The 15,859-nt window shown below is 40.1% G+C and overlaps 1 protein-coding gene across 2 annotated transcripts in view; it reads right to left on the reverse strand.

Annotated features, from left to right (window-relative positions):
* The window catches only part of LOC124862600 (double C2-like domain-containing protein alpha), a 79,608-nt gene that overhangs the window by 50,066 nt on the left and 13,683 nt on the right, over positions 1 to 15,859 (reverse strand). For both annotated transcript variants that reach the window (XM_047356602.1, XM_047356603.1), the window contains exon 2: positions 7,414 to 7,740. In XM_047356602.1, the coding sequence (XP_047212558.1) occupies positions 7,414 to 7,735 (322 nt within the window). In that variant the 5' untranslated portion in view covers positions 7,736 to 7,740. The remainder of the gene's footprint in view (positions 1 to 7,413; positions 7,741 to 15,859) is intronic.

The raw sequence follows: 15,859 nt of genomic DNA on the forward strand, positions 1-15,859 counted from the left end.
TCCAGACCTCAGCCTCACTGTAATGCTGCTGTTGGACCTTCAGAAAGCTGTGCAGAAACCTCAAGAAGCTGAAACAATGTTGGAGAGAAGAGTGGACCAGAACTCCTACATAACAACTAAAAGACTGATGAAGTTAGACAGAAAAGCTTCCAAGAGTCACTCCTGCTGTGGGAGGTTCTACAAACTGCTGAAGGAGGTTCTTAAAGCAGTTGAATGAGGTTCTACTGGGTGCTGGAGGAGGTCCTGCTATCCATCTCTAGTGGTCATTGGGTCAGAGGCGGAGGACAGGTCCCCCAGTCCATCACACAGCAACACAGAGACAAACAGGACAGACAACCACACACTCCTGAGTGCCAGGGGAACCCACAGAGAAACCCATTCAGTGTTCTGACGTCTCGGATCTCAGGACTCAATGGTAGCTGGACATGTTCTTGGCTCCTCCCTGGCTTAAAAACACAAACTCATCAGCGGATCGGTTGCAAATAACTCCAGAACTTCATAGAGCTACATATGGTGCTCAAACTTCAGAGCCAGAACCACAGAGCTTCAAAGAAAATGATCAAAGAGAGATACAGAACCACAGAGTGGTTCTGCAAATGGGTCAGACCGTGTTAGAACACCCATCTAGCTGCTAAAATCTCTGCAGACCCCACACACCCTGCACATAAACTGTTTAGAGTTTTACCTTCAGGTGGCGCTACAGAGCACTGTTCACTAAAACCAGCCGCCACAGAGACAGTTTCTTCCCCCAGGCTGTTTCTCTGATGAACATTTAATAGAGTACAAAACAGCAGCAACAGATGTTGCAAATGCACCTTTTTATTATATATGTGAATATTGTAAATTGTAAATATGTTTATTCTGTAATGCAAAAACAAAACCAAAGAGCAAAGTGGACCGGAGTCAAATTCCTTGTTTGTTTGTACGAACTTGGCAATAAAGCGGATTCTGATTCTGATTCTGATGGGATTTAATCAGTCTGCAGAACATGCTGTTTCTGGGTGAAGGGAAGGCCGTCCTGTCCCTGGAGAATCCCTGACACCTTGCAGATCCCTATGGAGGGTTTCTGGACTCTGGACCTCCTTCAATCCTTTAATGTGACTTCATTCTGGCAGTGGATGAAAAATTCAAGAAGAGCATGAAAGGAAACATGAACTGGACATTTTAAATAAATATTCTGCAGTGTTTGAGGAACAGTGATTTAGTGAAATCAAAATCAAAGGTTTATGTTTAATTTAAAGTTCTGGGGAGAGGTTCTGATGGGAAAAGGCTGCAGCTGTCTGAACCTACCGATGGTCACAACACATCTAACAGTTTCCATAAATTATTCCTCTTTTAATGGAAATGTCAAACTGCTGGATCATCTCAACATTAAATTGGTTTTTAACTGGCAAAATCTTTGATTCAGCCTTTTTTCCTCCACTTCTACTGAATCAAAATCTAAAACTTAAAATTAAATTGAAAAACATCTAAATTATTTATGTAACAAGATAAAACAATCGATTAATGGAAAAAAGACTTTCTGGCAACTTGCTGATTAACTCAAGGTGAAACAATTTTACTATCACTAAATGTTACAAACATATTTACATTTATTCATATTATTATTCACTATTATATAATACTTAGGATATAATTTTGTATTTTTAAGAGACAAAGAAAGAAAGTCTTAAAAACAATATCCTGAAGTTAACTTCCTTCTGGTTAATATTTAATCCAAGCAACAAGAAACTGCTGAGTAATCAAAGAACAAGAGCCTAAGAAAAAGCTGAATCACTGGTTGCTATGGCGATTCCCTCATTTCTGGGGTCAAGAAAGCCCTGAAGGATAGACTGAAACTCTGGAAGAAGAACTTTGACGAACAGCAGACGACTGGTCCAAAGGAGTCTCAGGAGTGTGATGAATCCTTCTTCTGAGAAGAAAAGCACAGAGCTACCTTGGTTCCTGTGTGACACAGCCTGATCTAATCCGTGTGTGGTTGCCTCTCCTCCACTGTAGTGGTCTTCCTCCCAGTTCTGCTGCAAGAACTCTGCCATGGATAAAGAGTTGGGTCAAAATGTCCTCCAGGACTTCTTCCAACCGGAGCAGTTTGGTGATGATCTGTAGATCTTCCAGCATGATGGAGCACCGTGTCACAAGTGGATCAAAATCAGAACATGGAAATGTTGGACAGATGTCAGAAAACTACCCAGATCTTAACCCAAATGAGAAGCTGTGGTCAGCTCTCAAAAAGCAGGTGGAGAAACAGAAGCCAACAGACTGGGATCAACTCCAGACTCTAAGAAGACCAAAATGGGTCACCATCAGTCTGGACCTGGTTAGGGGTTTGGGCAGAATAATGGAGAAGGATTTAGATTGAAATGATCTGAACGTTTTTCATTTTATGAAGTTTGGTTTTGTTTGTGTTGAACTCAGCTTTCTTGGTGCTAGCAGGCTATCTGCAGCACACGTGTTCAGGTTGTGTTCTTTGTGTGTTTTTAAAGTTAAGACAAACTTTATTTAAAGGATGATTTTAAATGCAGAATATTGATCATAACGCGCCGTCCGCGCTTAACCCTTTAACCCTTTTATTAACCCTGGTATTCTAAAGGTATGTGTTTGATTCTGATGCTAAGTTAGCAGCTTCTTTGTTAGCTCAACTGCTAACAGCTAAGAACACGTGCTGCTACTAAATAATATTTACCAGAAAGGTTTAGGTTTCAATCCAGTAAATAATAGTCCCTAAACATCATTTTACTAAATTTGATAACTAAGTAAACACCATTAAGCCCCATTTCTCCAGAAAGATTTGACTCTTTTCCAAAATATTCCCTTAATAATATTTCTTCAAATATTATTTCAATAAATAAAGACATCTAATTAAACACCGTTGAGAATTAGTCATCCAGAAGGTTGGTTTTATTCAGCAGATCATTATTTAAAACATTATTTTATTAAAATAATATTTTATCTGATCTTACATTGTGAATGTTTGTCTAAATGTTTGCTGATTATTGCCTAAGTTAGCTTCAAGACTAACTTAACTTCACTTCCAGATTCTTCAAGATAATCCTTGGTTCTCAAACATAAACATTGCATGGTAATGTTGCATCACTCTTTTGGTCATAATTATCAATCATCTTTAATCAACTTGTTTATATTGTACATAGTCCATTAGTCTTCATTATTCTTTAATTCTGCTTGGTAGTTTAGTTGGATTGTTTTAGCAAAGTAAAGAGTTTGTTGATTGAAATATGTTTGACTTTGAGTTGACTTATTTTTGTTAATAAATTCTTGTATTTTAATAAATTGTGTGAATTTATTCCATATATGTGCAGAGTTTATGCTGTTCAATAATGTCAGAGCTCATCTCACACCTTTCTATTTTATCCTAATACCATCGCCTTACTGGACTGGTATTCACAGGACAACCCTTAACAGACCCAAATATTATTTGATAAAATATTAATATTAAATAATATTCTCAGATTCATAATCACAACACTCTGAACAGAACTTTGATGGATTTGATAATAAAAGCTTCTGAAACTATCTTTGTCCCTCTAATTCAGATGATCTGGACCTGGATTTAAATTGGACCTGTTTACAAGAACTGAGTATTTCAGCAGTATTGATGGTTCTGTAGATTGGTCTGTTTCCAGAGCTGCAGCCTTGTTCCTCTCTGCAGCTGAGAACAAAATCTCCTTCATGTTTTATGCAGTCCAATCCTTCTGCTTCCAGCAGCCCGAGGCTGCAGAAACATCTAACATAGTCCATCTGACACCAAAGCACAGGAACATGCAGCTGCTGGAGAAGCAGCTCTGCAGTTATCATGTGTGCAGAAATCTTTGTTTTACTGAGAGACATTTATGTTTGATCAAAGTGTTGAGTTTCAGACGCTGAGCTCATCCCTCAGGCTCTCCTGATTTCACCAATCTGAAGCCTTGTTCTTAAAAAACAAATAAAAAGAAACAACTGAGTTCATTGTGTTCATGTTAAAAATCTCTGGAAAACACCTCAGAGCAGCAGAAACATCCATCCTGGTTTATTTCCAGTAAAGTGAAGGAGGAGTTCATCCAGACCAACCATCTGAAGCCTGCTCCATCAAACACACTCGTATCTCCCTGAGCTCCACACCTCCAGAGATATGGAGGTCAGATGGGATTGGAGCTGCATTTTTAATCTTATTTCAACATAAAGAGATTGATTATTCATCAGTGGCTCTGAAGTGGACAGGTGATTTAAATAAATTATGTTCGGTGTTGATTTTCTGCTCAGATCTGACCGGCAGATCTTTCATTTAAAGTCTGTATCTGTATTTATGTTGACACATCATCATCTGTTCCTATAACAGATTAATTATGTTGATTTGCTGCCAGTTTGCTCCTCACACGTTAAACAATCCCAGCAAAACATTTTATATTTTCTATGAGCTGGGCTCTACAAAATGCTACAGAACAGAGGTTCTGTAAAACAATCCAGCCCATTTCAGCTTTGACCCATCTGAGAATGAGCTGGGAGATCCAGTCCAAGCAGGGAGGTGGTTCTTTACTGAAGCAATCAGTCAAAAGCAGCAAATCAGATTGCTATTCTAGCTTTACATTGTTTACAGCGCAGACAACCTGAATGAGGCGCCCCCAAGGCTGTGCCTCCCTGAGCGCAGAGCCAGTCTGGTTGCAGGACCTGAGATTAACTAAAGCTGCTGCAGCATCTTTTCATCATCTCAACCCAAGTGTGTCTCCAGAGGAGTCAGAAGGTTTCTGCTGATCACCATAAATGACTTCTTTTTGTTTTTATAATTCATTTTAAAATTTTCACTTTTAAGAAAAAAAGGGAAACAGTTTCAGAAAAACCAAACAGATATCCAACCTATCAATCCTCAGATTAAAACAGCTCCTCAGAGACAATCAGGACCTCTGGAGACCTGCTCTGAATATAAAAATCCAACAAAAACTTTGTTCTTTCAAGACTATTAAGAATTTAACAGCAATAAGTCAAGATAGATCTAGTCTCTTATTTTGAGGAGTATCTGTTAGCTTTACTTTGAAAGTTCAAGCTATAACCTCTCACTTTTTAAACATGGAATTACAAATGTTTACCGAGCTGCTCACTTTATTCTCAGTTTAATAATCAGACATTAATTCTACAGAGTCTGTCATAATGTTAATGGTAAAATATATCTGAGTAACAGCAACCAGAACGCTCCATTTACCTGAACATCTCCACTTAGTTATCAATGAAAAAAACATCTTTAATATAATATTATGCTATTACAAAATTACATCTATAATATTTATTATTTAATAACAACAAACTATGATGAGGTCAACATAAAGCACACTTTCACGTAGAGTGCTGTCCATTTCAAGGCTTGAATTTTGGACTTCTGTAGTTTTGGGTATAAAACAGCGCCATCTACTGTTACTATTGTAACCTTAAAATGATTCATTCACTCCAAGTTGTGATGATTGGTGTTTGAGCAGGACCAAAATGCCGACACGAAGTTGGACTTTGCATAGCAAACGAAGGATTTAATAGTAATACCAAAGAGACTTGCAGATTTGGAACCAGGAGGGAACGCAACAGGAGGAACCAGCAGAGAAAGACGGGGACCAAGGAGATAAATACTGGAGGAGTGGAGGGCAACATTAAAACAATCAGAGTCCAATCAGAGGAATGCAGAACAGCTGAGGGACAGTAGCAGGGAGCAGAGGGAAGGAGACTAATAAACACAGAGAACACAGAAAACTAAACCAGAACATAAAGAAACAATAAACCAAAGAGGAAAAATTACTAAAATAAGAGGCAAAACCAAAATATACAAAGAACAGTGTGACCAGGTTAATTTAACTCTCATATTAATACATCCTAGAAATGCAACTGCAGCTTTAGACTCTTTAAAGAGGAATTCATGCAGATAAACTGTATAAACTAGGATTTAGGGGGTTATCTTAATGTTACTGTGCATTTTGGCAGCTTTTAAAGGACCTGGCCTACGTAGAACGGCCCGTCGAAGGATGCAGCCCCTGAATTTGGACATAGCCTGGACTGTACAGATGATGTAACTATTTTCCACTTCCTGAGGTGAGGCGTGCCATTAACTTCCGGTTCAAAAGTCAAGCGCCGCTGTGGTCCAATCAGCAATGTCTCACGTTTCCCACTGGCTGAGCTTATGCTGCATTCTGTTTGTACCCAGAGGTCGGAATTTCTGACCTCCAAGTAGGACATTTCAACTGGAACGCCCGCAAAAATAGGAATTAAGTCAGGGCAAAGACGACCATACCCGACTTCTGCATTCAAGATGGCTGCTACTTGCATCAATAGTAGTAAAACGTTCTCACTGTGACTGTTTTTAGGGAGTCTTTATTATTTATGTATTTAGTCCGAAGTTCACGTAATGATTGTCAGTGCTTATAAGACAAGATGTTTCAATGCTGTTTATATCCAGGAAATTGTCCTAAGGTAATATATAATGTAACATAAATTCAAAATGAACATAAACCCATAAATGAGGACCAGCAGACATGAGAAACGAAACAAAAAGTGTGAGGAGCACCCGACAGAGAGGGTTGAAGAAAGTTTATCTGCAAGGAAAATCTAAATATATGAAAACAAGAGTTTGATGGGGAGATGTTAACATGTTAGTGAAACACACAGTAATCTAAGGAAGAAGGTAGGACCTATTGTTGTCTTCAAGCTGCCTTTAAGGTCTGAGCTATCTTCTCTTCTCTTGATCCTGCTAAACGTTGATGTTTCCTACAGATATATGTTAATCCAGACTGTTCCTGCAAACATTGATCTGATTTTCTGTGGTCCTAATGATCTGTAGATTATATTTCTTATATTATAAATATGCAGCTGCCTAGGTGTCCGTAATGTTTTCTCTCTCTAACCTTTTCTTTCCTCCTTGAACAAACAGTCCTGGACGTGTTGGCAGGATTTCTGCTGTCCTCCTGTGTCTTCAGCTGAGAAGACTAGTTCATGGACAATAATGAAACACAAGGTGGGGAAAAAATATGTTTCCAATTATGAGAAAAGAGACTGTAATTAAATGATTTATTCCACTACCTGCTTCAAGCAGGACAAGGCTTCATTCTAGGTTAATGTTCCTCTGTGTGTCTCTTTTCATTTTAATTGTGTATGGATTTAAGAACATTTGCCTGCTTCTTTGTGCGATTATCTCCTCAGACAAACCTTTAGAAGGTTTAAATTTCATTAGTGTAGACCTGAAATTTACTCGGAAGTGCAGCTTTTAAGCATTGGGTCGTTGGTTTAATGAGTGAAGACTGATGAGATCTTTATAAGTGCACCAAGCCGGAGATCATGCAGAAGCCATGTGAAGAATTGTGATCACTCACAGCTACATTGTGTCCTCGTGTGTGCAAAGAACAACACAGACGCCACAAACAGACACATGCCAACAGCCAGGCTCACTGCAGTCGTCACTGTCGTCACTATTGATCTCCACCGACGTGTCCATGCTGCTGTTCTGGGACGAGGAGCCACCCGGACCCCACCTGCTGTGGGCCTGCAGGGGCGACAGCAGGTGGGCCCTGCCCATCGCGGACCCCGCTGGGGGGCTGAGGGCCACCGGGGAGGAGGAGGGGTTCGGAGAGGTAGGGGTGGGAGACGTGGGGGACAGGCGGGGGAAGTAGGCAGAGATTTGTTGGATGGGTCTGATGGGACCAGGGCAGACGTCTATGGCCATGTGTTCCTGGATGGAGATGCTGAGCTTCTTTCCTCTCTGCACCGTCATAGAGTCTGGAAACAGAAATAAAATTTACTCCTGCCACAGTTGGATACTCCCTGCAGATTCTGGTCATTTCACATGAAACCCAGCAGCAAGCAGGATTCACTGACCCATTTCAGATGTTTTGTTATCCCACAGTGTCTTCTTGAAGAGAACACTCCCAAATGTTCATATTGAATAGACCACATATTTATTGTTAGAAGTTTCAGATAACGTATCCTGAAGAAAGCAGCTCCTCAGCATATAAACAACAGACCCACTGATTGTGACACTTTCAAATGTCCCCACCAACATGAGATCGAGGCTGATGGTTCCACCTAACAGCATCTGCAGTCTGTTCCTCAGAGGCAGGTAACAATTTAATCTGTCAGCTATTTTCTGGAAAATATTCCCAAACATTGCCCAGTTTAATTTTTCATAACATCTCATTTAAAGTTGAAAGTCAGGAAGGTTAGCAGTCGGCTTCCAATACTGACTATCAATCTGATTCCGAAGCTCTGAGGAGAAATGAAAAGTTAGAGAAGTAAATGCATAACTACAATAAGATACCAATGACTGCGTGTACCTTGTACCCTCTGGCCACTGTTCAACTACTGTACCACCTTAATTAATGAATGAGTGGCCAGAAAGAAAAGTGGTCATTGCTCCCCTTGGTCTTGTCCTCTGCTCAGAAGGAAGACTTCAACAAAGTAAAACTCATCCTTTTATTTTATTTTTCTCTTAGAAATAGTCTGGGCAGGGTAGAGGAAATTTTAGTGTGATTAGATTCATCTAATGTGTTCTGAATTATATGTGCATGTAACCTTTTATTGAAACCTCGATGTGCTGTGTTGGATGTCTGGAAGCCGCTGTGCTACCCATCTTTCTGTGTGCTTTGCAGGGTTATTTAACACCTGAGATCAAGCGCAGGTGCGCTGTGGAACTGAACTGTTAAAATAACCTCATGGGGAAATTCACCATTTTCTTTGTCTTCAACTTTACTGCTTGCTAGCTTGCCGCCAAAAGTTTTATAACTCTTTGTGTGCTCAGCCCCGCCCAGAGTTGGGGGAAGTTTTATGACTGCCTGCATCTCACCGAGCTACACTTTCTGGCGGGCTGCGCTCCAAAAGCTTCGTTCAACACCATATTCCCTTGTCATATTATCACTTTGGCCATAACTGCTGGTTTGATCCCATACAGGGTTGCTGCTGTTTTGCTTTATTTTGTTTAGTTAGATATTTTAACCCCTTTTTGTGTAGAACTTTGCATGTTTGAGTAGGTGAAGATTATTGGATCGGAAGAGTTGATTGTATCAGGCTGTGATCTAATAAATATTCACATAGATAAAGAGAAGGCGTTTTGTGTTTATTTTGTGCAAGAGTTATTCGTCAGTCAAGATAAGGTTAAAAGTTCCTCACGTTTCAGTAGAAACGGTTGATTAAACAGTGACATCTCTGGTAATAATGATCAATTATTACTGAGTTTTTAACGATTGTAATTATCAGAGGTGTTGAGCCACAATTACAACACCAGAAGGTATCTCTGGTCTCGATTCATAAATGAGGATTTTGGTTAAGAAATTAATTTTGTCAAATTATGATTTTTAATTATAATTCTTGATAAATATTAATTAATCAATAATCATAATTCCAACAACGCTGCCTGCTCGTCTGCATTCTGGGGTTCTATCTCGCAAGCCCTGACATAAGTAGAACCTGTCTGACAACATGAAGTAGGCTAAAAGATCTCAGAAAGAAGCAGATCATGCCTCAATCTAAAGAAATTCAAAAACAGATAATAAACAAAGTCACTGAAATCTATCAGTCTGGAAGGGGATAGAAATGCCAGAGAACCACAGTGAGAACCATTATCCACACATGGAGAACAGATAGAACAGTGGAGAACCTTCCCAGGAGTGGCCACAGGTCAGAGGTCATCATTTAATTTTAAAAACTTTACAAAAGGCTAAAAGTTAAATAGGTCTTAAATTCTCCCATCCAATCGAACACCTAGTTGGAACAACCCAGACATCCTGCAAAATAAAGGTTCTTAACTTTCAACAGGGGACATTAAAGGAATAAATCATGTAGAGGACATATTTGTTGGAAAAACCTTCATACCCTTTAATGTTTTGGAAGAATCATATGGCATTGATAAAAGTAAATTCTTTGATCACCAACTAAAATCTATTATCAGTCCTAATTTAGGATTAAACAAATTAACATAGAACTTAGAGCCCAGTTTGCTGCACTGATAAGGAAGCATACAGCTGCAGCAGCAACCTGCCCCTTCATTAAACCTGCAGCCTATCATCTGACAGAGGATCTACTGCAGCAGTTTGATTTAATCAGAGGCTGATAGGAGCTTTACTCACTGATGAATGTGATGGTGTGAGTGCAGAACTGACCCGTTATGAGTGTAGTGATGAATGTCTTTCACAAAGTCGTGAAGCAGACTCATCACCTGCAGCTAAAGTCCTGCCTGTCAATAACTCACACCTACCCTGGGTTCATCACTGTGGAAGCTGTTGATCTCCACCGACATCAGCAACCGGCAGCTCATAGATGAAGAACCCGCCCGGACTGCTGTGGGCTAGTAAAGGAGACATTCCTGACCGTCTCAACTGAACCAGAGCCGATACCAGCAGCTAGAGACAAACCTGATTCAGAGGGGCTTCTGGGAAGGTCACATTCAGGCAACCAAGAACTGAAGATTTGATCTAAACTGTAGTCATGGTATCACCAGCATATGATGATCTCATCTCTGTTAGTGACAACAAAGCCCTAGGACAGTTCCTGATAACCCTGAGCAGTTTCCAAATAAAGTCTAGCAACCTTGGGTCAAGTCCAGTAAGCACAGAACCAACCAGGTCAAAGACCTACGTTTTTCAAGTCAAAATTAAAGAGTAAAGGTCAATAAATAAGAAACGCCACAAATAACAATTTCCAGATGAAGATGAGCAGTTAACAAGACTAAGATCTAGAAATCTGGATCCAAACCAACAGGTCCCAAATAAAGAAAAGGTAAAGGTGATCACCCCCAACAGGTTCCTGTTCCAAGAACGGCTACATAAACCCAAGTTCCATGTGAAGACTACAGAGTGGAGGTCAGCAAAATGGCCTCAGGAATCGCATGTGTTCATTAAAATTGAAAAGAAGCAGATTCTAAAGGATCATCAGACCAACAGAGCAGACCCAGAATCCTCCATGATGGCAGAAGTTTCCTGATGGTAACTGATATAAAGTGTCTTTCAGTGAAACCAAATAATATTTAACATAACAGGAAATAAACTCACAAAAACAGATCACATCACTGACTGGAGAACTAAAAGAAGAGCATGTTTCATAGGAACCTGAACTCCTCTGACTAACTAACATGGTGACCAAGAACCTGGCTTTAGGAACCTGATTGATAACTGACAATTCCACTGATGTTCTTTAAAGATAGGACTATCAAAACAGGCAACACTGGTCTGCTCATGGACTCTTCAGGACCTCTGAAGGTCTACTGTGGTATCTGGATTTAAACTGTTGAGCAGCAGATCATTTGAACCTCCATTAGTCAGGTTTGTTTGTCCAGAAGATCCCTCAGAAGCTTGATTTGACTCAGAACTGGAGAAATGTTGTGATTTTTGGAGGCACTCATCCAGCTTATCATCAAGATCTGGTTCTTTCTGCAATGATTTATCTCAGGATCATAGGTGGAGCAGTAAATCCAGAGCTTCTCCTCTCAGCTCAGCTGCTTCTTCACCTCAACAGTTCAGAAAATGCCTTTTTAACCCAAAATATATATTAAACATCAGTGTGAATGACCTTTAACCTCAAAGCAGAGCTGACACACTCTATGACTCTCTGTTATGATTTGTGGGTGTTTTGGGGTTTTGTTGGCCTGTTTCACAGTTAAGGTTTTGAATCATGTTTCTTTTTATTATTTTCATAGTCATACTTTAGTTTTTGTCTTCTAGTTCATGTGTTGTCAAGTTTAGTTTGTATTCTTGAATTCCTGTTTTGCTCCAGTCATGTTTGTTCTCTCCTGTCAATTAAGTTTATTCGGTTCACCTGCACCTAGTTAATCGGTCTTCTTGCTTCACCTGGTTCACTCCATATATACACACCTGTCCTGTTTCTTCCTCGCGGAAACATTTTTCAGATCATGTTCATGTCTTGTTGTTCGGATCAAGCCATGCCTGTCTTGCCTGCCCGTTTATTGTTTTGTTCCTTCCTCTTCTTGTGAGAGAGTTTTTGTTAATTAAAGCTTTTTCACCTACCGTCGTGCTGCCTGCTCGTCTGCATTCTGGGGTCCCCCATTGCTCAAGTCCTAACACTCACCATCAGAGACTTTGTTGTGATCTTAAATTTTTCATCTGTTCTCACTTAAGTTCTCCAGCAGACTTTATATGCAGGCTTCAGTAAACAGCGGGTCAGACAGAGTCGAGGTCCAAATTAGCCTCAGCAGGCAGCTGCAGGTCACTCAGAGCAACTGGTTAATAAGGAACCTCTGCCACAGAAAGGGGACCTGCAGATGATTGAGGGACATCAAGCTGAAAAACCAGGAAAAACCTGAGATGACTGTGAAGGAACAGGACAGAGACAGGAACCAGCCGAGCATGGAGAAATGGATCTCTAACATTTTTCTATATGTTCCTGCAAATGTTTCTCTGGGAACTCAGATGTTAACCCCCCACCTCACAGGGTTAATATTTAGCAAAACACTAAATAAATGGATCTGATAGAAGGAAAAGGTTGGACCTGGTTCTGCTCTTTTCTGTCTGAAGCTGTATTGAAGATAAACCTCAGCCACTCCTGACTACTTTTACTTTTCCTCTCAAAGCAACTGCTGACAGCCAAACTAACCCTGGTTCTGTCCCACTAACTTATCAACCGACCCGTTTACTCCAAACTGAGTCTCAAGTCCTGCTGCTGACTTTTTCAAAGGACATTCACAGGTCAGATGTCAGCATCTTCAGCATTATGAACAAGAGGAGCTACAGAGGTGAGACACCTCATGAACAGAACACAAAATAAGTTCAGGATGAAAAGAAATCATTTTCTTAGGTCTGTAAACCAAGTGGCAAACATGGGAGGATGAAGAAACATTATTCTGGTGCAGGTTTCAGGAAATAACCAGCAAATGTTTGCCAAGAAGGATATATTCCAGATCCAAGGAGCATAAAAACAGAATGCCACTCCTGCAAGGTGACTCCAGGGACACCAGCATGGATATACAACCAGAAAATGAAACCTTGGTACCAGAAGAAACACCACAACAAGCACAACAGGCTTCAAAAGGAACACAAATCACCTCTCAAACAATCTGACTCTGAGAAAAGTTGCACCTCAGCAGGTGAACACATCAGAACGCATGACTAGTTCCCGCCCCGCTGGGCTCCTCCAACTGGTTTTATCATGTTTACCTGTTCCTGTGCATATTTTCAGGTAATGAACTCTGAATATTTACTTCTGGCTGAGATGGAAAAATTCAAAAAAGCAAAACCAGCTCTACCGGGAGTTCAGCTGCTGCTGGAAATCAGGAGAAAGTTTCCCATCAGTCTGTCGTTCCACCTGCTGCTCTGCACCATATCAGCCTGATCAGTGAAGAACCTGATAAAATGTTTCCTTCAACAAAATGCTTGAACATCGCAGCTGAGAAAGTTTTAATTTGAACCTAAACACATCTCATAACATCATCCTGCTTCATGTCTCAGAGCTGAACCTGTGAACCTGCTCAGCTGGAGGAGGAACAGAATCCAACATTTTCCTCTGTTGGAACGCTGCTGCTGCTGCTGGCAGAGAGCAGGAACTCCACAAACTGTTTGCAGCTTTAAGTGAAGATGCTGAAATGACTCTTCATGTTCCATCATCCTAAAAAGAAAAACTTCTGCAGAGGAAACCAGCAGAAAGTTTGGCAGTTAGTGCCCAGGTTTCTCCTGCAGTCTGGACAACTTGTTTTCTTCACTTTTGCGTGAAGGTGATGGGTTTCTGATCTAACAATCAGAGAAGAAAAGAGTTCAGCATTTAGTGATGATGACTGAAAATAAAATCGTCTCTGGCTCTCTGTTCAGCGAGAAGGCAGCTCCTAATGGCTGCATGTCTTCAGATTCAATCTGAGGCAGATGTAATAGACAGTCAGAAACTTCTGGGTCAGATCATCAGTTTCTGAACTGTTGAGGGTTCCAATCAGCCAAACTATCAAGATAAAAATAAATATGACACAAACATCTAAGATGTCTCCTTCCATCCACAAGAACCACTTTTCTCCAAGTCCTTTCATGATGTCCCGGTTGGACCACATGTCCAGTGAAAGCAAGCTCCCACAGGTGGACTCCAGAGATCTCCAACATATCCTGGTTTTTATGACATTATTATGTTTTTTATGTGAATGCCAGTCAGAATGAAAATCCAACATTTCATTACTGGTTATTTTATTTTGGGAACCTATAAATGTAGAAAGCTTTAAAAAATGCCCATGAGTCATAACTCTAAATAACGATTAAACCTTTTACTGTAACTGCTGGGTTGATTACATGTTTAAAATGGCTGAGTGTGAAAACTGTTCCAGGCTAGTGATAGTATCTTAGCTACATTGAAATAGTCTCAAAATAAGATTTTTTGTCATTCTCAATCTAAACAATTTGGTTTACGAAAGAATAACACAATCTGTTCTTTACATTTACCGTCTAAGATGGTATTACTCCTACGTTATCGCAGTCCTCCACTAATTGGCTGATTAGCCCCTCATGATGTCTCTTTCTCAAGAACGACATCCTTCCAGTGAGACCTGAGTTCAGACTGAGAAGGTCCAAAGCTTAAAGCCCATGAAGAAACTCATTTTGTCTGAATAAGGCCTGATCGCCTTGATATATCTGGTTGAAGGATTTTGTTGCCATCATGTGCCACACAGTATTAAACCATTTTTATGTAAAGTTGTGTAGGATTTTAATTTTGCCATGTGCTCACACTCAGTAATTAACTTCCTTTAAAATCATTTCCATCATCCTGAATCATTTCCCCAAATGCAAAGTGGAAAATCATGAGAAAACTAACAATCTGGTCCAGAACCAACAGCCTTCCAGTTTCAGAAAGACCTTCAGCCAAAACAACACCTGTTGCTCAGAGATTTAACCTCGTGATCTCAAGTCAATTTGGTCCAAAGTAGGACATTGTTATGGGAATCTTTAGTGCCTTGCTTGATTTGCTCTTTGATTCTCTACAGGAACTGACAAAAGTATTGGAACCCCTCAGTGTTGATCCATTCTTCTCTTATTTAGTCTTAGAGTAATGGTTTCTCAGCCTTGCAGCCGTGTGAGATAATATGTACGCCACACTGTTAAGATTATGTCTAGGACAACAGGTCTCATGAGAGGCACCTTGAAAACTGTTGTAGCTTCTAGGAGAACTTTTACTTTGTCTGGTCAGAACGATTTGGCAGCACTACTGAGCGCATCTCCAATGCTGTAAAATCCTTCTCTCTTGCAAGATTAAGATAAAGCTGATTCTGAGTGACAATCGACAGTCTCTGGATGCAAATTTTTCTACAACACTCTTAATACTGTAGATCTATTCACAGGCATTCTGGTGCTGAAAGCTGATGGATTAAAGCTGAACATTGACTTCATTTCCTTTCTTCTACCAAACGTTTTGTAGGCCATAAACTCCCTTTTTAGGCTCCTGGGTAACGGATCAATTCTTGATAAACCTTGGGATTGAACACTTGTAGGGCAAAGCATTCTGAACATCCATTCCTTTGTCATCAAACTTCCATTTCTTCTGCAGGGTCAAGCAGAACTAGAATATTTTGGTATCTTTGTGTTTGTATCTATGTGTTTCATTTGTTAACTATCATTTTGAGAATAATGATAAATTTCATCCCCTGATGTTTTCTTACAATGCTAGTTAACCTTTGATCACTTAGTGTTGTTCCTGAATAAATCCAGGAAATTATACAAACAGCTCCTCATGCTTCCTTTTAGTTTATAGAGTTTATTGAATGGAAGGTATCACAAAAGCATTTCAGTCAGGTGGTCTGGACTTTGACTAGGCCATTGCAGCACTATGATTCTTTTGTCTTTCAGCTGTTCTGTTGTGGTAGCACTGAAAGTAGAGTGATAATCTTATCAGGCAGTTAGCATCTCCGTCCTCCTATTGTTAGAAC

Source organism: Girardinichthys multiradiatus, chromosome X (assembly GCF_021462225.1).
Source record: "Girardinichthys multiradiatus isolate DD_20200921_A chromosome X, DD_fGirMul_XY1, whole genome shotgun sequence".
In the NCBI taxonomy this organism is placed as follows: Eukaryota; Metazoa; Chordata; class Actinopteri; order Cyprinodontiformes; family Goodeidae; genus Girardinichthys; species Girardinichthys multiradiatus.